General features: G+C 40.1%; 1 protein-coding gene across 2 annotated transcripts in view; it reads right to left on the reverse strand.

Annotated features, from left to right (window-relative positions):
- Positions 1-295: 295 nt before the first annotated feature.
- Positions 296-23,236, reverse strand: part of rab6ba (RAB6B, member RAS oncogene family a) — a 51,353-nt gene continuing 28,412 nt past the window's right edge. Inside the window, exons 3-8 of one of the 2 annotated variants that reach the window (XM_019275375.2) lie at positions 18,260-18,313; positions 17,704-17,830; positions 15,895-16,006; positions 10,125-10,218; positions 7,660-7,726; positions 296-1,994 (exon numbers count right to left, since the gene is read on the reverse strand). In XM_019275375.2, the coding sequence (XP_019130920.1) occupies positions 1,930-1,994; positions 7,660-7,726; positions 10,125-10,218; positions 15,895-16,006; positions 17,704-17,830; positions 18,260-18,313 (519 nt within the window). In that variant the 3' untranslated portion in view covers positions 296-1,929. The remainder of the gene's footprint in view (positions 1,995-7,659; positions 7,727-10,124; positions 10,219-15,894; positions 16,007-17,703; positions 17,831-18,259; positions 18,314-23,236) is intronic. The other variant, XM_010739805.3, reaches the window with a different exon arrangement.

The following is a 23,236-nucleotide window of genomic DNA, read 5'->3' on the forward strand; positions in this document are numbered from 1 at the left end:
TTTCGAGGGATTTTAGCTTGAAATGCAACCTGTCTTTGTCATTCCCAAACCCACAGAAGAGTGTGTTCCAGTCATGATCTCCTGTGATATTCGATCCAACTCTGTCTCTATCATTATTATTGTTATTATTATTATTATTTGGCTCATTATGTGGGTTAGAAAGGTTCACTAGTTTTCACAAGAGTGCTCCCCTCCTTTTAGGACACGTGTGAACAATTCATAAAGTCTACTCTAAGACACAGTACTCCAAATGTTCTGGAGATAAAGATTTTTTTCTTCTTTTTTTTTTGTTTTGTTTTTTTAAACCATGTTTTCTTCTAAGACTTACATCGTCACTCTAATTTCTAAAACATGTTCTTAAAAAGTGCAGTAAGATTTCACTTCAAAGACGAGTCAAATCAAAGTAGTGTTCTCAACACTGGCTGACTTCACCACCAGTACGTCATGATACCTGGCTCTAAAGAAAACTTTTTTTTTTTTTTTAAAACAGCATTGCATAATGCTAACGTCAGTAGTCAGTTTAAACACAAGCAGCAAAGAAAACCTCATCTCAGTGGGGGGACACGCTATGTGAACAGTTTCTATGACAATCAGATGGGTCTTGAATTAAGTGACTGTACATTTACAATGAAGCTTTTCAGAACTTCATATTAACCTGAAAGGTCTACATGTGCAAATTAGTTTTTTTGTCAGGAATGAAACGATGCACTGATTTACAATGTTGAAGGTCTGTTTACATCACAGAACCTACAGATCACCACCACACGAAGGGGGGAGCAGGGACTTTTGTGTTTACGTCCCCTCTGTGACGCAAGGCAAGGGCTTCGATTCCCCACTGCTCACTTATACAGCATATGTGCAGGCTACCATAATCACATAACTACAAGATATCACACAATGCGGCGACAGTAGATGTCATACTGCTGTGAGTCGGGGGAGTCTATGACATACTGTGGCAATGTGGCAAGAATGACACGACCTGGCAGTGGCCCTCTATATAACTGCATCCTAACGTTGCCTATACAGAAAGCACACATTTTACACACGCACGACAAAAAGATATTCTCAAGTCAAGTATACAAATCCAGTTCAACAGTTTTCAGAAACAAAGAGACTTGGACTAGTCATTATCAGAGTGCATTAAGTCACTGGTGTAATGTTACATACTCAAACTTGTGTACACTGGTAGACAGTACCTATGCTGAAAAACTAGGCATGCATTAGATACTCAGGATGTAACTGTTCGTACTGTAGCATCTAGAACGTAAAATTATGGATCCCACAGGGGTTATAGGCAGGAGCGCTGCGCTTAAGATTAAAAATGTTTAGGTGAAGTAACAGGTTAGGTAAGAGTTTAATGTGGTTAACACTTAGGTACATTTTTAGACAGAGGGCCTTTATGTTGTTGTTGGTTTTTTTTGCCTGTAACAAGAGTGCGATCCATAAAAATACGTACTCAAACCATCTGTTCTTATCAAGCTCTCAAATACAGAGCAAGAGTCGTTTGCATCTTTTAAAAAAAAACAACCTTTCCAGAGAGATTTCCCTGAATATACAAAAATATACAAAAAAGAAACTTGGGGAACTTCCTTATCTACTTAAAAAATTGTATCCACATATGCAACTTTGGGGATCTTTTTTTTGTTGTTGTCACATCTTTGTCTTCTTTTTTTTCCCTCTATCTTTTATTTTTTGCAAGTTGTAAGACATTTTGGCAGTTTCGTTAACAAAGTAGGCTACACTACTTTAGAACCAAATTCACATATTGCTAGTTCCAACCGATGACCAGTAGTCAGGTGAGGAGGCCAGATTCTCAACGTGCAAAAGTCAACTGCAGGTTAACCAATAGGAAGCAACATAACAAGCATGTGGTGTAAATGATGTTTTGTTTTTTTGTTTTTTTCTTCTTCTCCAGGACGGTGCTGAGTATTAACAGGAACATCCGCCTTCAGTAGTCTGGGGCTCTTGCGGTTTGTGCATGTTGATGTTGACCACTGGAAAGGAACGTTAAGGAAGCTTTGGAAACATTTGGTGTTGATCTCACTCAGTTACACGTGTCTGATTGGAGCAGTAAGATGATGTGGAGTTATCCTGTAATTATCATTCATGTTTTCTTCAGAGAGTCGACACTATGTAGCTGTAGATAGACAGGAAGGTAGGGACAGAAATGGTGCCTAAGGGCAGCTGTGGTAAAAACTTTAGCCTTAGTTAAACAAGTCTGTACTACTCACAGTGCCTTTACACTACATATGCCATTCACCCATTCACACACATGGTGCAGCCATGAGATTTTGGGATTTAGTATCTTGCTCAAGGACACCTTAACATGCAGACTTGAAGAGCCGGGGATTGAACCGATCATCTGATTAGTGGACAACCAACTCCTGAACCTTTATTGTAGGGGGAATGAATCAATTGGCCACAGGTCAGAATCGAACCCTCGGCTTCTGCGGCAAGAGCTGGGCCATTGTGGGGCACATGCTCTACCAAGGGCCCCAAATACGTGTAGAATCACTTTACTACCACTAGATGGCACTATTTCCCATGAATCCATTTCATTTCCAGACACGACAGCCAAAATTTAAATAGTCAAAATGTTTTTGTGAGTCACAATACAAATAATAAAACTATATAATTTACCAGACAGAGGGTTTAAAATATTCCTATAACAAAATCTGTAATCACTTCATTACAGAAGATATTTGGACATGGAGTGTTTTCCAACAGGAAATCCTCTCCTCTATTGTTAGTCGGTTAATAAACCGAGAATGGATGTTGGCAAAAAATGATTGGCGCCGCTGTGCTACAATTAAAGCTGATGAACAATGGTGAGGGTGTGTTAATGGGTTGTTGCTGTCAGAATGATTCTGCAGTTTTCTCAGTTCAGATGAGGTGTTATTCCCAGTCAATCCTCTAGAGCATTTTTTATATATTTAGCAGTGAGAATGAGGGGCAAACCTCCTCTGTTTTAAAGGAGACAAGAAATGTATCATGACTGAGAGCTTGTGAATGCTTCCATACACTGCTGATGGTGAGTGTGGCAGCACAGCAGCAGGCTTGTAGTTATTCAGTTTTCTGGTGAACATTATGTATGTATAAGAATAGTCTTCAAACAAACATGTACATGAAAACAAATGGGCAGCCTCAGTCCTGAATATCTTAGTCCTGCCTACATCTGTGTGTATGTGCAGGTACAGTCTACAGTCAGTGAGTAATGAGCCCTTTTATTGCGCCACTGGTAGAAATTAAGAACATTTGTTTCATTTTGTACAGGCAAGGCAAAGTTATTCATGGAGTAACGAGCTTGTAATGGGGTTTAAACAATAGATGAGTGGCTTAAAGCTGCGAAAAAACAACTTCTGAACATTGTTTCAAATGACAGCCAGAGAATATATATATACTACCAATTAACAGAGTTTTTTGGCCACTTGCAGCAGAACAACATGCTATGAACGCAACACTGACAATGCTGATACGACAATGACAATGCTGTCCAATTAATGAATGCAAGTCCAGTATTCTCTGTCATTTAAGCTCCTTTCCCTTCTAGAAACATCTGTCTGCTAACCTTGTGCATCTGCTGTGTGTAGTGCTGGGCAGGTAGCATACTGTTGGTTTAAAAACGGCAATGCTGACGAGAGCTGTGAGACTGAACCAAAACAGTGACGCCATGGGCTGTAAATATCAAAAATAATGAGCTGAAAGATGCTAAAACGCTCTGTAGAGCTGCAGGAAACATTCACAGCTTTCACTTTTCACTTTTGGCCCACAGTAAAAACACTGATCTTGTTACATTTAATGATACCAATATGCCAATACTAATATACCTGAGAACTGCATGAATCTGGCTTGATTTAATTTTCCTTCTCTGGCTCTCTTATTAACATGGATGACCCTAACACTTGATCTGGGTCAAGCACTCCCTTTAACCTTTCTCTCTGCAGAGCTGCAGTGGTTATAATACCCGGTGACTCTCATGAAATTGGTCTCAGAAAGAGAGCAGAAGACTGTGTGCCCCACGGGCCCTGACATCCTCCATAAATCAGTATGACCCAACCGTCAACCGGTTTAAAGCTGGCAATTAAAGGGAAAAGAGTTTGCCATGAAAGATGTTTAAACAGCACTGAACTTCACAAATCTTGTGCAAGTGAAACCATAATGTGAGAAAATATGTGTTAAATTGTCTTTTTGTTTGGTTATGTGTCTGATTTCATCTACATCTGTCCATGAATGGTTGCTAAACCTGAAACATTGTAAATTCCCAGTGCACCACACTTAAACCACCATGATTAAAAGTGGCGGTGTACTTTCAAGCCATATAACATGCGTGTATATACTATATGTCCTGGATTAAGCTTCTAACAGTGAAATTCACGATACAATAACAACGGACGAGTTGCTCCATTAAGTGACAATGTCAGCAGAGGCTGCTAAGGAAATGTCTTCACGTGCCATCCATCACCACACCTCCACCTCCCACATCCATTACGCCTCATTAAAACAGAGATAAAACAAATGTATTTAATTGGCTGAATGCGTGTGATGCATTATAACCAGGAAATATGGCTGGCTGAAATAAAAAAAGCAAAGCGGTTACTGAGTTTATTATTGAGGCCACGCAGTGTACAAAGGTTGGACGGCTCCCAGTAAATGACGAGTGGGCTATAATCAGACATGCACAGGGAGACAAATGTAGGTATTCCTTCACTACACCAAGGTCAGCATCTGATTTATGTTTATGTTAGAGCAGATGCATGCTGCAGTGTTCATCTTGGAGACGGCTTCATGCCGAAGGAGAGACGATCAGATCAGAGGCAATTTCATAATTCACCCAGTTACCATAGAGATGGCACCCTAGCTTGTGTTTTGAGGAGGATATGGAGGGTCTGTGCTGTCAGAGGAGAAACTGTGATGCTGCTGATTTACTGCAAAGACATTAGGAACATGTCTATAGACTTAGTTTTAGTTGTTTTAGTTGCAACATTCAGGGACAACTGTATTTAGACTGGAGAACAATGCAATGTTGAACAGATGTGTCAACCCATTGTGACATCACCCATTGGTTTGTGGACATTTGAAGCCTCGAATTTGGCCTAATGGACGCTGCCATCTTGTTGATTTGGAGCCAGAAGTGAGCATATTTGGCATATTTGGCATAGCGTGGAGCTGGTCGGTGACGTACTGTGAGTTGGGCTGCATTTGGTTTAGACTCTCTTTTCAAGCACGAAAAAATGTCGGCCTCTCTGGTCACAAACACATTACAGATTAACAGTTCACTAAGATCTGAAAACATTTGAGGAGAGAAAAATCGATAATCCAGTAATAGAATACTGATTTGTATTTTATCAGAACTGTCTAGTTTGACAGTTTAATAAGCCTGGTGTGTCGAAGTATACCTTGCTTTATCATCTATTTTACTCTAATGAGACCATAATTTAAGAAAAGAACATGATATGGGAGAAGACCTGCCCTGCTAGTTATTAGAAAGAGTGCAGGTTTAAGACACTTCGCATTGGCTTCAATTAAGAGACAAAGCTCTGTCCACTAATTATATACTGTTAAGATGACGAGGCAGTTAAGGATGGAAAGGTCTACCTACACCGGTCTCCTGGACTCTAATGGGTTGGGTGGCAGGTCTTGTTGACCTGTAATTTATCTCATCTTTCAGCTACCGGATCATACTTTGTAAATGGACTGAAGGTCTGTCAGGTGGCCGTATATACATTAAAACAGGTTTTGCTTGTTGTCATGATCCCTCATGTTCATACTGGCTGTTAAGAGATCACCTTCATAATGCATTTTCAGTGTAAGTGTCGGAGGACAAAGCCTACAGTCCTCTTCCTGCTCCCCTGGGGCAGCCACGAGTGAGTTGAAGGGCAGGTGAAGAAGAGAAATGTGAATGCACAGATATTGCATTAGGTGAAAGGGACATGCTGGTGTCAGATCTAATCATAGAAACATAGAAAAATATATATACTTCCCGAGAACATTATCCTTGATGTGCATCGAAAGTTGAGGAAGCCCACAGTGATTTGAACTAATGACTGCTAACTTAAAACAACTGTAAAGCAACACAACGCTTGTCTGGAAAGATGTTTTATCTGATATTAAAATGAGAAAACTTAACAGATATTAAACCTGGACTATGGGAGATGTACTGATGTGGTGAAGGGGTCTAGACTGACCCGCACTTATGATTTAACATGCATGGAAACAGCTCAAAAACCCTGCAGCCTGTGTTACTCAGTATCATCTGTCTGCCTCTTGATGTGTGGGTGGAGGGTTTATCTTTCATTCTAACCAGTTTATTGTTTGTTTGTGAATACAATGTGAAAGGCTAGACATTTATGTGTACTGGACTGGTGCTGTGTTAATGGATTTTAACAATGTTTGTGATGCAGTGCTGTCATCTTGCTTGTCCTCTGTTGTTAGGCTCTTTTTGCTGCGCCTGTTTTTGTTCTTGAACCGGTCTTGAAATGTCACGTAAAGCTTCACAGAAGCACACTGCATCAAATTAGTCTTAAATGATCTAAATAGTTTGAATTTCTAAGATTATAGCAAATAACAAACTGCAGCCGCTTCAAATAAAAAAAAGCTAAAAAGCTTTCTTTGACAAACAAACCAATCAAAGTGGAGTAGAACTGTGTGAAATCCCTCTTTGACTGAAGACTACAAAAAATAATCGAATAGAGTCTGCGTGTGAAGTGTAGGCTGCCCTATTGTTACCCATGTCGGCTGTATTTACAGATGTAAAAATCAATGTAGGAGCGTGAGAGGAGCCCAGACAGCCCGAGGGCTCTCTTTAGTTACTAACAGGAATAACAGCTGAACTCTGTCTCAGCTGCTGAGTTTATAATTCATACAACTGAAAAGCTATCCAAGATTCTCTCAATCATATTTAGAATATTTTTGCAGTATTTCCATTGTGTCAGATTCAGGAGGCTCTATTCACAGAATATGGCAGAATATTTAATATAATATTCATAACTGTGTTTTCATGACCAGACAACCGAGACAACCGATCAGAGAAGGTTAGTTGGTCGTCCATCATGACTACTAAATTTCTCGTTAACAGCTAGGGAGTCGATTTTGATGTTGATGTCATCACAAAATCACTATAAGCCACTAATAATCCCACACATTGCTTCTTGAAATGACACAGGTTTTGTTTTATGAGTGAAGAATTAAAGGCTGCGGCGTCTGGCAAATCCTCCACAGGTGGAGCTGTGACACGCTCAGTTGACAGCAGCAGATATGAGGTGCCGGTTAGCAGAGCTGTGTGCAGCAGCACTACAGGCTGAGGCTCCTGTCACCGGTTTAAATGAGCAAACCTGCCTTCCCACCACAGACAAAACTGCAGGCGCCCACTGTCTGACTGACCAGACACCCACTCCTCCTGCACTTGTCAGGCTCCATGAATAGTTATCGAGAGTGTCGTGCAGAAAACAAATTTAATTGGACAGGTAGCTGACAGTGTGTTTAAACAGGTGTCTGCATGAACTCCTTTAATTTAAAAGCGATCAGTGAATGATGCTGTCACGTAGAGATTAAAATGAGGAAATGTTTGCTCTGAGCTTGTTCGCATACATTATTAATAAAATAGGTTTGTCATATCATGAAAAGTAGGTTTTCATGATATGTAAATGGGTCAAAGGATACTCCCTTGTTTGCTTGGTTCTTGAATACTTTCCATTCCCGGAAGAGCAGCTGCCACACGCCGAAACAGCTGGAAAGAAAGAAAGAAACAGAATGAGGGCACTTTGTCTTCAGACTGAATCAGAATACACAACATGAACGTACTGTCTCTACTGCCTTTTGATACGCACTTATTCAATTCATTAATATCCACTGATTTAATATCCACATAGTGTCCTAACCAAACTAGTGTTTTGCATGATTTAGCACTCATTACGGCAAAACATGCAAGTATTTGAACAGGTGAGTTTTATAAAAAATCTGATTCAGAACATGGAAATTAGCTATAGAGACCAAAACTGTTTTTTGTACCAGGCTGTAAACATATTTCTGCTGTGTAGTTGGACATTTTAACATGGGGACTTATGGAGATTGACTCGTTCTGTAGCCAGCCTCAAGTGGACGTTTGAGGAACTGCAGTTTTTCACTTCACAGGAAGGTTGCTCATTGATCATTACAGGTTTAAAAACAGAAAAAATGATTCCCACAAAGGAGTTTTGGCATCAAATATCTCTAATAGCATTTGTGCCTGTCATAATCTAAAGTTCTGGTTACAGTATGTGCTTACATACATCAACACATTTATCATCTACAGGATGCATCTGTCCCTTTACCCTTTTGGGTGGCATTGTAAGAATAAACAGTCAAATGTCATATTTACATGATCATTTATTTTTCAATGTTAGAAAGTCTTTTTACATTATTTATTAGTTCCCATGAAAATCGAGACACTGATGCCTATGAGCTCTAATCTGCTGACGTCTCAGTGGGGAGCGATGACACAGCCAAGCAGTGTGAACACTGCAGCCTTTGGAGGCGGCACTGTGACCTTTGTTTTGCAGGTTTCACACCACTATGTTCCATCCTGTCCACAGCCCTGAACTAAAAAGGTGAAGAATAGCCTCCTCTGTCTGAGCTGCCACGGGCTGAGAGAGGCGCCCGCCAGCAACACCATTCACTGACAGACACAATACTGCTCGCCTTCATCTCTCTACTTATTAACTTAACAGACAGTCGTTGTTTTCAACGACAAACATCTGTTAAGAGACAAATCACAGTTGTTAAACCCGGGAAGCCCTTTTCTTTGTATCTGAAACCCTCTAATTTCTCTAAATGTTAAGAGTGACTAATTAAATGTCACTACAAGGAATGAATATGTGCACTCTTCAGTCTTGGTGAGGTGCAGCATGGACTTTCCTTCTATATTTATTTGTGCTTCTCTGAGTGGTGTTTACATGAAAAAAATTTGATTTTTGTGACCACTTATACAGACACATAGCAAAGTTTTGATGAGTGTATCTTGTGGATTTAGACGCAACACATTCCTGCTGCCAGTTTCATGCTATACCACTAAAGCACAGTTGGTGGAAGAAACAGAAATGTGCCAAAAAAGGTATTGAAGAAAAATGGTTGGTATACTCCAAAATAATTAGTTTGTACGACACGTTGTTCGAAAACTGCTTGAGTGAGGAAACACGGTAATCATTAAATATGTGAGTAACAGTGCACAGACTCTTACAGTTTCTCCTGGAAGGTATTCATGGATTGACACCTGAAGGCTGCCAGCTTGCAAACTTGGATATGAAGTTGTGTTTCAAGATTATATAAATAAATGAATCACAAAGAATTCAACACGTCTGTCAGACACCTAGAATACACATAACAGATTTTGAGGGACAGTGAATGTAAACATGAAACTCTTAAGCTAAATAAATAAGTATGCCGACTTATATCCTGCTACAATAACCATTTTATAAAGTGCATTACCATGATGATGATAACTGATCCATTAATGTACAAACATTCATGTCGACACCAAGCGCAACCTCCATTAGTGTGAAGTAAAGCTAATGTGAAAGTGCCAAAAACTGCAGTTCCTCTAACGTCCACTAGAGGCTGGCTGCAGAGCGAGTCATTAAGCCCCCATGTTAAAATGTCCAACTTCACAGCAGAAATAAACATGTTTACAGCCTGGTACAAAAAACTGTTTTGGGTTCTATAGCTAATTTCTCCGTTCGTGACAACTGTACTGAGTCTGAATTTTTATATAACTCACCTGTTCAAATTATATTAAGGCTTAAAGTTATGTAGAATTACTTTGATTGAAGGTGGGTGCTGTTACAGATGGCTTGTTTAAGCACTGAGGTGTCATTCAGTCCGCCTCCACCGATTATCCACGTCTTTGCTGTTTTTTAGATTAGCCAGGAGGTGGAAGAAGAAGGACTACAAACATGGCGGCGGCCAGAGCCACCACACTCTGAAGTTTCAAAACAGCTTTATAGAAATCTGTGTGCGACGTCACACATACACCATCTATTCTGTATACTGCCAATGTTCGACACACTTGTCTCTAAATCATCAAAATCTTTGGTTGATATTTTCATAATTGGATCAGTCTGGCCTAGAAGAAAAGTGTCAGACATACTCACCTGTTTGACGTTGTAACCCGTCTTGGCGCTGGTCTCTATGAACATGACGCTCAGCTCTTTAGCCCTCTGTTCGCCTTCCTCAATTGTGATTTGCCTGTGAAAAGAGGGGGAGTATCATCAAAACACTGCAGAGGTAGACACAAAACAGAGGCTGGTTTTTCTTATTACTCAAGACAAATGGACTCAGTAACGCCCCACTATTTGCAGCTGAAGCTCCTTTTATTCTAGGCTACTGAGGATACACCAGACTTAATTAGGCACTGGCTGAGAAGATTAATTACATTGTCCTGAAAGAAATTAATAACAGCCAATCTGCATTACATTTTAATGAATCTGGAAGTGATTGTTTGGCTCTCGCTTCGAGACGAGACTGTGTCAGGTGTCCATTAACACAAACAGAGAGATGGGTGCAGTCCTGCTGACTCCACAGCTCGCACAGCCAGCAGGTTCGTTAAGACGACTGGCTTAAATCAACCTGCCACTAGTCTTCTGGGGAAACCATGACGTAACCAGTGTGTCCTCTTTGTTCCTCTTCACACAAAGGGAATCTTAGCTGTGTACTAACTCAAGAATACCACTTCTTTACTTTCAGCAAACCTCCTAAGTGGTGCAACGCCTGTCTCGACGCATTCACAGACAACTTATCCTGTTGCGCAAAGCATCAAACAGCGCAATGTCACACTTAACCGATCCCCCCTGCCCCTCCTTTGCATCACAGCGCAGAAGAAAGATTCAGTCTTTGTGTGAAGTTTCTGCAGCGAGAATAGAAAACACTGCACTGAAGATGTATTTACATAATAACACCACCTGACAGAGCTGCACCAGCGCTGCTGTGACTATTTCTGGGTGCATGCCTCGAACTTCCAACTTAAACAACACGGGGGGGTTATTCATCATCCGACAGGCAGTTGGCAAGAAAATTGCATAATGGACGCGCAATATGTGGCATCCAAGCAACGTTCATGCACGCTGGCGGGCATTTAAAGTTTCAGAGCAGTTGAGTCCTGAAATGTGGCATCAGCTCTCGCTTAAGCTCTCGACGATCATGTCACGTTTTTTTCTTTTCAATTTACATTTTTACTTTTCTAGAGACAGAGCGCAATTAACCAAAGAGAAACACTCTCCACTGACTTTGCCTAAAAGCTGCTGTATGGTCGAGTAACCCGGAATTAAGTTTTAATTTGGGCGGGGCTTTGGGGGACAGATAGAGCTGATGATAGACAGGAAGGACTCAGCCTTCGTACATGATATGCTCACTCTTCCAGGTGAATTTGATCTTTGTTGTTGTTCTAAATGATGATGTTACCTGCTGTTTCTGAGACAAACCGACAATACTGAGTTTATTAATATACCTTTTCCTCTCTGGTAGAAATGGGGTGTTGAAAGATCCAATGACATGCTGAAATCATTGACAGTATAGAGAATGGATGGCAATGGGGTGTTTAGCTCAGTCGGTAGAGCAGCCGCCCCATGTACAAAGGCGTAGTCCTTGCCGCGGCAGCCCAGGGTTCGAATCCGACCTGTGGCTCTTTCCCGCATGCCATTCCTCATCTCTCTCTCCCCGCATTTCCTGTCTCTATACAGTAAAGCCCAAAAAATGATCTTTTATCGCCTCTTCTTTTTAGATTAGCCAGGGGGTAGATGAGGCCAACATGGTGGCAGCCAGAGCCAGAAACTTATGAGTGACGTCCTGCATATGCCGTCAACCAAAACAGAGCTAAAAGAAGAGTGAGTACTGGACTTGAATTTGCCAGGCGACACAATTCAAGTCAGATAGATCACCTCAAACTCCTGACAATCATTGAGCAGGGTTGTATTAAGTGAAAGTACATTAACTTCATTGCTATTGTAGCAGCAGTGTTTAGAGAAACAAGAGAATAGCTGAACAAGGTGTTCATTCATACACTGACTTAACCAGCACAGTTTTAAAAGTCCCTGAGCTACTCCCTGTCAGTGTACAGCACATCAGGCTCCACTTGGTTGATGCTGCCTGGTGTACGATGCACACTAGATTTCCCTCATGCAGGTCTCTGGGGACTGTGCAGCACCTAAACTGTGCATACTTTAACTCCCCTCAGCACTGAGCATTGTGAAGAGCTCCACCATGCATGAATGAACAAACCAACAAACACAGAGTGAGCCCAGCTCACAAAGGTGCTCCTCTCGAACAACTGATGATTAAACTGCATTGTATCACGGTAATGCAATATCCACGAATCTCTGCTTCCTTCACAAGTAATGTCGAAGGTAAGGTTAGATGAGTCAGTGCTGATACAGTGGAGAGAACGTACCTAAATCTTATTTTAAGATGTTGTTTTCAAAGGTCTAGTTGCACAAACAACCGCCTACAAACAGATTTAGGACGTCAACTCGTTTTTCAATGTCAGCCACGTTATTTACAGAGCTGAGTCATTTCATTAGACAGTGACATACGATGCACATGCACCACTTGTTCTTTTCATTCGATGTGTCTTTCTACAGTACGTTGTCACGTAGCAAATCCAAATAAAGCATCGCTAGAGACGCTGAAAACACCCAACAGTATCCATAGTGACAGCAACATTTATCATCTCTTGCATGTGAAACAGTCACCAGCGTGACATTTGCACAGGGAGTGTCATTATCATCAATTTCCGTTTGAAATCAACTACATAAAAAGGTAGAAATCATTTCTAAGGTTCAGAATGATTGGTCAAGACAATGCAGTTGGAGATTGGAGCACAGAAAAACTGCAGAGTATTGTAGTTTAAAAAGTAATTTTGGTTTTTGTGCAGTGATTTGGGGCAAAACCCTGTCTGACTCACACACACAGCAGCAGAAAGACCAATTTATCTCTACGAGGAAGCAAATTAGCAGAGGACGCTGCGGTGATGTTAATGCAGTAAATAGCCTTCACTTCTTTACCATGGAACATTTACTGGAGCTTTAACTTCCAGACTCCATTAAGGCTCAACTAAATTGCAGTTGGGATAAATGATCCATAAATTAAAGGGAAAAGGGTTCAGTGTTTTTTCATGGAGGCCAAACATTTTCAAAATATTTACACCACATCTAATGCAGCTGATTAAGCTAAGCTATCAAGATATATTTAAACAGATACACTGGTCAGTCTTAATTTGATATAATCTTAAAATTCTCTTTACTACATTGTGGAAACGCATACTTTATACTTGCCCAGTCTTTTTGTACCCTCCACAATCTCAATCTGCCTTTGGTCTGCTGTTATAGCAGCCGTTTTATTGACAGATCCAGTGAGATACATCCTGAAAACTGCCACCACCAGCAGTTTTCTTGCTTTCATTCAATCTGAGAGCAAGTATGCCAAAGGGAATTTCTGTCTGCAGCTCAAAGTATGTCCTTGACATGTTGAAAAATAATGTTAACAGTTAAATTTATGCATATCTGTGCATATGTATGCATGGCTACTCAGGACACAAGGGGACATAATTTGTCAAAATGGTCTGAACACTCACACAGCTGCATATTTGACAGGTGGAGAGAGAAGAAAGGGAACGGGTAGGACGAGCCATCACGGGTTGGCCTGCTGGTTTCTTAAAGTGACACGAAGATCAGTCAACCAGATCAGAAAGTAAATGGTCAGCTGTTTCTGCAAAGTGTTGACTTGGGAAAAGAAACAGACCAGAAACCTAAACAGCTGTCCAAATTAAGATAAAAGATGTCCCGGAGGGCTGTCATTACTTAAGACAGCAGAACAGCAATAATAAAGCAGGAAGATGGATTAGACCACATGAAGTGTTTGTCAGTCTAACCGCAGCTTAGAAATATCCCGCTAATGGCAACTAATGACTACTCTAATGGGAACTTAAGTATGTGTGCATGCGTTGTTCTCGCATACAAAAATATGTACATGTCTTACGTTATACATGATAGTACTGTACAGTGTTCACTGTGGTGACTCGGAGGCACAGTAGCACTTTGAGATTGAGACGTCAGCATGCTAACATGCTGATGTTTAGCAAATATATTTACCGTCTTAGTTTAGCGTGTTAGTATGAACCAGGGACATAAGCAGACCATGTTCATTCAGCGTTAATGTCTGTAATAACGTCAGGCTGCACGATTCTGCACATCTGCATGAATAAAGTTAATTAATTGTGCATGTTTTTTTGTCTTAGAGATTTTCTGGTAAAATAATACACAAACAAGTTGTTCAGTTTCATTTTCTAAATGATGTCAGCGTGACAAAGTGGGTGAGAGCACACCATTTTTACTAATTTGTAGCACATTGTTCAGTTTAACCATGCTTGTCAAGTGTTTGCTTTAGCATTATTCAAGCAGACACAGACAATCCCGGGTTCATTTGTCTTTTGTATTATGTTCAGCATATTTGGTTAAAATAAATACACATATAAGTACAAGTATTGTTAAATTTAGTTTTAAGTTATTGGTTTATTTCTAATGTCTAAGATAACTTATCATTCTTTTTGTTACTTGCCATACTCACCATGTGGAAGTATGTGGGGGGTGGAGGTAAGATGATTTATTAGGTTTATTTGTGATTTGAGTCATGTTTGGTTGAAATGGTCATGATAAATCAGGTAGAAGTGTTTCTATTGTGAATGTAACTTTGTAAAGTCCCTGTATCAGGAGCATTAATGGAGTCACTACCAGTGGTACAGTCTGAGGTGATGCCTGCTGCATATGTGCAAGTGATAAGTGGATGAAATCTGTGTTACTGAGTTTGGTTCAGTTCAACCTAGTTTAGTTATTGTTTTGTTTTAAATATGTGTAGCATGGTGGCATGTTCTGTAAATAAACACACTACGACTTTATAGTACACTTAAATTTTCTCAAGTCTTCCAGTCCAGTCTCGAGTCCAGGCCTTCCCAACAGTCAGGAGTAAGCAACTTAAGATCTGAAGACTTGCCATCAGCTGTGTTTTATTATATCAGCTTCACATTTTACGGATTACTTTACATCTGCAATCAATCTCGAGCAAAGATTTTTGTACATACTGTACAGTATTCACCATTAATACATTCTGGCATTCTGACACAAGTCATTTCATGGTTCATTTCTCCCTTTATTTTCCTCACTATTATAAAAAAATAATAATATATTTCTGCTTCATATCATTTTATTTTGACCCTGCTTCTCCAAGCATTCCCTTTTCAAATCAATTTCTTTGTCGTTGTCAGCTTTATTAAACACCAGCCTGTTTTCACCTCACTAGAAAAGTAATATTATTTATATATATATTTATAATATATTGTATATATGAAAAGAAAATTCCCTTGTGCTCACCAGGAGTGTTGCCGGGGGCTAAAAATCACTGAATAATTTCCTCAAGCAAGCAATAATTTTCTCATTTCAAAAGCAATAAGAGCAGCTGACTTGTTCCAGCATAATTACTTTAACATAACCGGTCATGCTAATGAGGTCTATTCATTTAGATATTTGATATTTAATGTGGGAAGCATGCTCTCATACCTGTGCTCATACAGCATAGAGGTGGTATTCATATTAAATTCACATGGTAAAGTATTAAAGAGTTATATTGGGGCTCCACATAATCAGTTCTGTCTCATTGACATACAGATTTATTCAGCAGGATGCTCTGACATCTAATCAAATCATCCACTCTGCAGGGGCGCCTCTGAAGTTTTGTTCTCGAGGTATTGTGCTCAGCCGAATGTTCCCGCAGACTGACTGACACTTTGGCACATCTCGGGTTGCCATGGCGTCATGGATTAAAAGGAAACACTGACACAAAGCGCTGACGTCCGAAGACGGCAGGTTGAGTATGTACCTCTTATCTGCCAGGTCTGTTTTATTGCCAACGAGCATGATGATGACGTCACTTCCTCTCTCTGTTCTCACGTCCTCAATCCATTTTGACGTCTGCTGGAATGAATTAACATCTGTTTATAAAAAAAAGAAAGAAGAAGAAGAAGAAATAAACAAAGCGGAGTCAAATTAAAAGACTGACATTCAGTGTGCTCAACACCTCTCCAGCTGTTAAAGCTCTAAACAAAACCACAAACATTTCAAAGACACGCTTGGAGTTTCTCAGCAGCTGGCACAAAATAATAATAAAAAAATCTGCTGATATAAAACTAATCGAACGTTTTGCAGTACACAGTGCTCCTAATTATTAATGCAGGGAGAAGATACAGACAAAAATCCCATGTGGTAGATCATATTAAAAAGGCATTAGCTGATAGATGATACACAGTACTGGAATTACACAATAAATCCATGTCATGCTGTTCATGCCCAGCTCTGTGGCATGTTAAAGTTCTTCCCTTTGTCCTTGCCACATCCGTTAAGCATGCAGGCTCACTGGCATGACACTAAGGGGTCGTACTGTATTCCTAGACCGAGCTTGCTTTTGTGGGGATTCTATAAAACCTGGAATAAATTTCACTTCCTGAGTGCAGCCGTGTTCCAATAATTGTGTTTGCTCTTTTAAACGATTACATAGGAGCCGCTGGCAGATGTGACAGAGAATAATGTCCTGTTCTGTCATGGAAAATGATAAATATTCCTAACAACACAGACTGGAATAAATTACATGGCTTCACAGGGTTTTAGCTGTATGGACGAGCAAGGTCCACCTTCTTAATACAACTGCTGCTACTGTTGTACTATGTACGTACTATTGTATGTAACAGTTGAATTATTCAGGATAAACAGTTATGTCTGTAAGAGGGGGGTTATGTTAGGCCCTTTGGTTTTCAATTTAGATATCTACCTTTGCAGTCATAGTTACTGGCCCTTGGAGTCCAACTGAATTCACATTTATTCATCCGGCATAATGCCAGTATGTTTTTTTAAATGAACTGTTAAAATGTTCCTTTTCATCTGAGTTGCCTGGAGGGGTGGTGTCTGTGTTTGAACGACAGCAGCCAGCACGTTGGGACCGAATTGACATTTGCAGCTACGTCTACATGCTGTTTAATGTGCTGCAGCTGAGCAGCTTAATTAGGCTATCGAGCCTCCACACTGACATTAGCAGTGCACCGTGTGTTTGTTTGGTCACTTGTTTAACAAGGAGCATGACAAGACCTACGTTCATGTTTTTAAGTTTGATAAAGAAACAGAGACAAGAGCTCATCTACATGGACAGATAGCTAATGGTTTTCTGACGTGTGAATGCAAAGACAGAGGGAACCATCATGGAACCAAAAAACATCAAATATTCATTTTTCCCCTCACGGTTTCTAATTTTTCTCCAGGAAGAAGACAGGACAGAGCACATACTTTATCTATGCTGCTGTAGAAGACAAAGAATGTGGTGGGAAGTTAACACAATAAGACTCATCTCATCATCATCATCATCATCTCAGTGAATTTGCTGAGAGGAAATATCAAGGAGATATTTGATATTTGCGAAATCTTAACTTGGATTTTGCAACTCAGGGAACTCCATCTGTCATGTTTCATAATTAGAGAGAGTGAAGTTTTTTTTAGCCAAGGCTCTTTAGAGTGACAGAGACGAAGTCTGAACATGATCACAGATGAATAACTTCAGGTGTAACGGAGAGTTGGACATTAATCTGCCAGCATCATGTAAGTGTAAGCATGAAATTTAAATATATGATAATAGGAAACTGACTTGTAATGTCGTAGACCACCACAGCCACAGTGGAGTCCCGTATATAACTGGGAATGAGGCTCCTGAAGCGCTCCTGTCCCGCTGTGTCCCAGAGCTGCAACCTCACCTGGGGTTCAGAGAGAGAAAGCTGAGGAGGCTGAGATTATTCAGATCAGGTCAGAGAGCCTGGAAATAGTAGGCTCCCCCTTCACAAGCTTATGCAACACAAACACTGTCATAAAAACATGTGCAATAAGATGCGAGTGTAGGTAAGATTCACACTCAGGCGTTATTTATGCAAGCGGACTCCTTATAATGATACTGCCAAGGTCGTAATGCTGTATGAAAGATTCCCCAAGATATACAGACGTGCAGACAGCTTTCATTATACCCATCTCCACATCACATGCTAGAAAGATGACATTCTGTTCATAAGGTGATGATTCAGTGCATGCATCATTGTAGTGATAAACAGTTGTACAGTATGTGTTTCTCTCTGGAAGAAGCACTGCTGGCACATTGCGAACATTTACCATCATTGTCATGACATTAAACAGCTGTAAGTGAGGTTTCTTACCGTTCGATCTTCCAAGTACATGGTTTTCGACAGGAAGTCAATTCCAATTGTGGCCTAGTTTGGAGAAAGAAGATATCCATGGATCAACATCAGTGTAAATACCTTGAAAAGCAGAGGACAGAGTATTTACTGAGGAACTGAATCGTGGTACATTCAGACAGGATCAGGCACTGCAGCGAAAATGCAGGTTTTTCTATTCATTTGAGTTGAGTGTGTTTTGGCTGTGGAGGTGCAGGCTACAGGGGTGTCCGCCAAAAACCCAGCAACCTGCGGCGGAGAAGCTGAGCCGGATTTTTACACCCAAAAAATAAAACCTCTTGGGAGAAATTTTTTGGAAAAACTAAAACAGAAATTACGGAGTAAGGAACAGAAGGAACACGCCTCGGGTATCATTGTCTCACATTATCCCTCAATGGGACTACTCAGGGAGAAACAAGCTCAAGGCTCACACTAATTCAGCGTAATGGTGAGTTGTATTTTTTTATGCACTTTATATTTGCTTTTATGCTGGTCATATCATTCTATTTTGTCATATTTATCCCCCCACACTTTGAACACTGGTCCGTGAAAATACTGTTTTACCGCAAAAAAAAGTTGGGGACTGCTGCTCTAACTGCGGCGTTCTGGATTTCTTTACTTCGTGTACCCAGCTTCTAAATCTGTGTCTGGCTCGCAATTTATGCTGCAAAATAGAGACACAAAGAAGTTTAATTTGGTTTGTGTCTGATGGTTTAAGAGAGAGAGACAGCAGTGGTTGATAGACAGTGAATGAGGGTAGGGGAGCGCTGGCATTGAGAAAATAAATAGACACCCCCAGCAGCCCATTTCACCTCCACATACCTTCGCACACCCCTGCAGCGATTCACCACATCGCCTGATGCTGTCTGAATGTAAAGAAGAGGATGGAGTACCGCAAGATGAACAGTTCATTACAGTCGTGATCACATGACATAACGTACAGGCGTAATATTTAATTTGATCCATTACAACAGCACTGCAAAATAAATAAAACGTCTATAATGTTTAATTTTAATTGCTTGTTGCTTCAACCTTAATTTATTTTTTAGAGTTTCCAATGTTGTAATCAAAGGTTGTTAGTTTTTAAATTGCAGCAGGCCTCGATAAGTCAGCTCTTATTGCGAAAATGTTTCACTTCCAATAATCAGGACAACTCTATTTTGTCAATATGTTGTTTATACTGAAACGGGCTACTTAAACTCATGGCTCTTATCATCCCACATTATCCATTTATAACAGGAATCTAATCATTGCCTTATTGTGTCATGAGGCAGATGGCACTGTGTTCCCTCCGCAAAGGATGTTTACTTTCCGCAGCCAAGCCCACGGCTTTCTGCTTTGCTGCCTGCCATGATATCATCAGGTGCTCTGGCTCAAAACGAATCAAAACATAGAAATCGATGTTGAACTGCAGGTCTGGGTTTGTTTGCTTTACTGATGCTAGAACTGTTTAGTTTTGAACAGGCGACAACAAACTTTCACATCTCACAAAGATGGCTTCTTTTCCAAATGAACAAACAGTGCCTTTACTCCTCGTTAGTCATTATTAGGAAATTCAGTACTAGCAGTAACTATCTTACCAGTGTTTTGCAGCCATGTTAGAAATTCTCTTATATTCTGTTGACAAACAAAACATGAATTGTAGGAAACAGAAGTGTTTTATTGACAGCTGGTTAAGGCAGGTTCATGTGGGGCATCCAGATGTTTGGTGTCTCTGTGAACGCATCAGGGTGACGAGGGTGTAAAGGGCGATAGCTGGTGCAGGTCTGACCCAGGATTATGCAGCAGTCTCCAGCTGCATGTTTAAAACCTGCCTGACCCCAGCCTGCAAATTAAAGCGCCGGCCAGCTGGAGCACATTCTGTAGATGCAGATTCCTACTTGTCAAGTTTCTGTTGATACGTTTTATTTGTGCTAAGGCACATTATGAGACATTTGTTCCAATCTGTGATTAAGCAGGTGGTTATATCGGTTGTGTTTATCTATGTTAGGCAGTCCAGCAGGGTGCCCACTGCCCACTTTGACAGAACTGGGCATCAGCAGCTTGATCACGCACTCGTTTCCTTGGCGATGCCAGCTACCACAGTGGACTAAGTCAGAGAGTCTGGCATGGAGACAGGACGTCATTTATACTCTTCCTTTACACTCGGTCAGATCAGGCACTGCTAGGCTAAAAAATACTCAGCCGGAAAGAAATAAAAGTACCTATAATAAAAGTACTTGATACAAGATTGTAGAGAGTGAAATAAAACATTTTTTTTGTTCTATCAGCCACAAAACAATAAATCCACCTTTTATTCTAGCAGAATTATGCTTTAAGAGTATTTCACAACTTACACAGGAACGCAGACAGACTCATTTTTCATTCATATAATATTGAGCCTGTTTGTTCCCAATGAAAGAAGCTATTTAAATATGTGTATTAAGATATTTAGATATGTATGTCTTTGCCGTATACATCTATATTCCAATTCCAATTATAACCAAACCCATTTGAATGAAGCCTGGGTGCTCAAACTAGCCATCTGTAAAGGCACCTACCTGTCAATCAAAGCGGCCACACTAGTAATTATACATAACTTTAAGTCTTAATATAATCTGAACAGGTGAGTTCACCCTCAGTACAGTTGTCATGAGCGAGGAAATTAGCTACAGAGACCAAAACTGTTTTTAGTACCAAGCTGTAAACATGTTTATTTCTGCTGTGAAGTTGGACATTTTAACATGGGGACTTATGGAGACTGACTCACTTCTGGAGCCAACATATGCTGAACTAAAGAAAGTTTTGAACATTTGGGTCACCTGAGCAAACATTAAAAACTGCTGATCTGGAGAGATTTCATTGACACAGCAGCTTGAATACATTTGATAGCACAGAGATGTTGCAGGAGGGTGGAAGAGGTGCTGAGGGCTCTTTCTGGGCTCGGTTTTAAATATAGAATGCCACAGAGACGGCCATACATGAACAGATTAGATCACTAGAAATTATTAATATTCCTTTTAAATTTTTAACTAGCGCACACAGCCAGAAGACAGACCTCTCACAGCCCTGTGGACCATCCTGCCAGGGACAAAGGCACAAAATGCTTTTAACAGATCAGACGGGTTTTACTCACTGTAGATTTTAAATGTATTTTAGACATTTGAACTTCAATATTGCTTTAAGATGTTGGTCTTAAGATATCTTTTCACACATTTTGACCAGTATTACCACAGTAGTACCACATCAGGAGACATTTGTTTAAGGATCATTAACATTTACTGCTGTAGCCAAAAACTCTGTCAAACAACAGAGTACACGTAATATAAGCAACAGCATTATGACCGAGTCAGGGTGAATGAGCTGTATATTACTTACGCAGGTCTGCTGAACAAAACAGTATTTGCATTAGTACAATTATATTAAAGCAACATTGTGAAACCTTTTTCTACCATAAAATAACTGATGTTAAATCATTTTGTTGCTACATTGATGTGTAATCAGGTCAATAGTGTCTCTGTTGATTCTCACTCTGCGTCCTGTATGTCCATTTCTGCACTATGTAACCTTGTGGTCTGAAGAACAGGCCACGCCACCAACTATTCGACTTATTTTGGTGAAACTGGATCATATTTTATGGTTTTCCCTCTGATGTCCTCTGGCTGCTGTGCATCAACTCTTTTTTAAAGAGTTTTCTAAAGGACAATAAAGTAAATTGGGCGAATGCTGACAGTGTCGTGCCAGAACTGGAGCTGAACAAGCAGGCAATGTAACCAGGCTCTATGAGTCGTTGATGTGTGGCTGAAAGTTGTCGACTTGCTAGTTTTTGATCATAAGTAATATCATAACACGTGTACAGCTCTCCATATTCTCCATATTTACCACAGTAACATTGCACTCTGAAACTGGGGAGCTAAATCCCAAAAATACCAATTTGTACACAATGTCAAGAAACAAACTGGATCTGTAAATGATTCTTTGTCTTAGTTTATTTGTATGTGGTTGTATAGATGTCCCACAGTTACCACATACATGTTTTTTCAGAGTCTGTGCCTTTTGGGTGTTTTAATTAACAAATGCTGGACTTTGAACATGGAATATGTCTTTTTCCATTCTGCTTTCATGTGAGTACATAATCTGAATATTTCCCCCATCACTGCTGCTCCCACGAGGACTTTCAAGGTCCTCCATCTGGCAGAGATGTTGGTGAACTAACAGACCTTGAGTCACGATAAGCATACTGGCGTTTCTTCACAGTGCTGTGTGTGACAGCAGTATGTGAACACATCAAATCTGATTAATTTGATGTTTCTTGCCAGCACAACAAGGAAAAAATGAGTCTGTGATCATGCCTTCTTCGTCTGACAGCAGGCTGTGGTTATAACATATGTAGAACATAATAATTACAGCATGCTACATTTGTAAGCAGAGTAATGAGCAGATTCATAATTAGTCCATGCACTTGACTCGTGTCAAAGAATTAGGAGAAGATACAACCCAACTACAATATTCATTTAGGTTAAAACAATCTTCAAACAAAGGATTGAAGCTGTAACTTATCATATTTTATTTTTTATTATATATCGGTCGTCTTTTCAAAGAACTTTTTAGTCTTCAGACAACTGACAAACAACTAATGAATTATCGTAACCGCTGCAGATCAATTTTCACTTAATTGACTAATCAGTTATTGTTAATTGTTTCAGCTATGCAGATATAAGATGTGTCTTAAAATAAGTTTAGATTGGTTGTCTTTAACATTTAATTCCTCTTTTAGAGCTGCAACTGCCAATTATTCATCGTTAAATAATCTGCTCTTGAACAATTCATTGTTTGGTTTATCCAGTCAAAGGCGACGTCTTCAAAATGTTTGTTTTGTTTAAAACACAAAGACATTCAATGTAGGATCAAGTTACAAATAACAACTTTATAACGAGGTTCAGGAACACGCCAAGCTCATCCCATTTCCGCACCTGAAGT

This window comes from Larimichthys crocea, chromosome XVII (genome assembly GCF_000972845.2).
Source record: "Larimichthys crocea isolate SSNF chromosome XVII, L_crocea_2.0, whole genome shotgun sequence".
Taxonomy (NCBI): Eukaryota; Metazoa; Chordata; class Actinopteri; family Sciaenidae; genus Larimichthys; species Larimichthys crocea.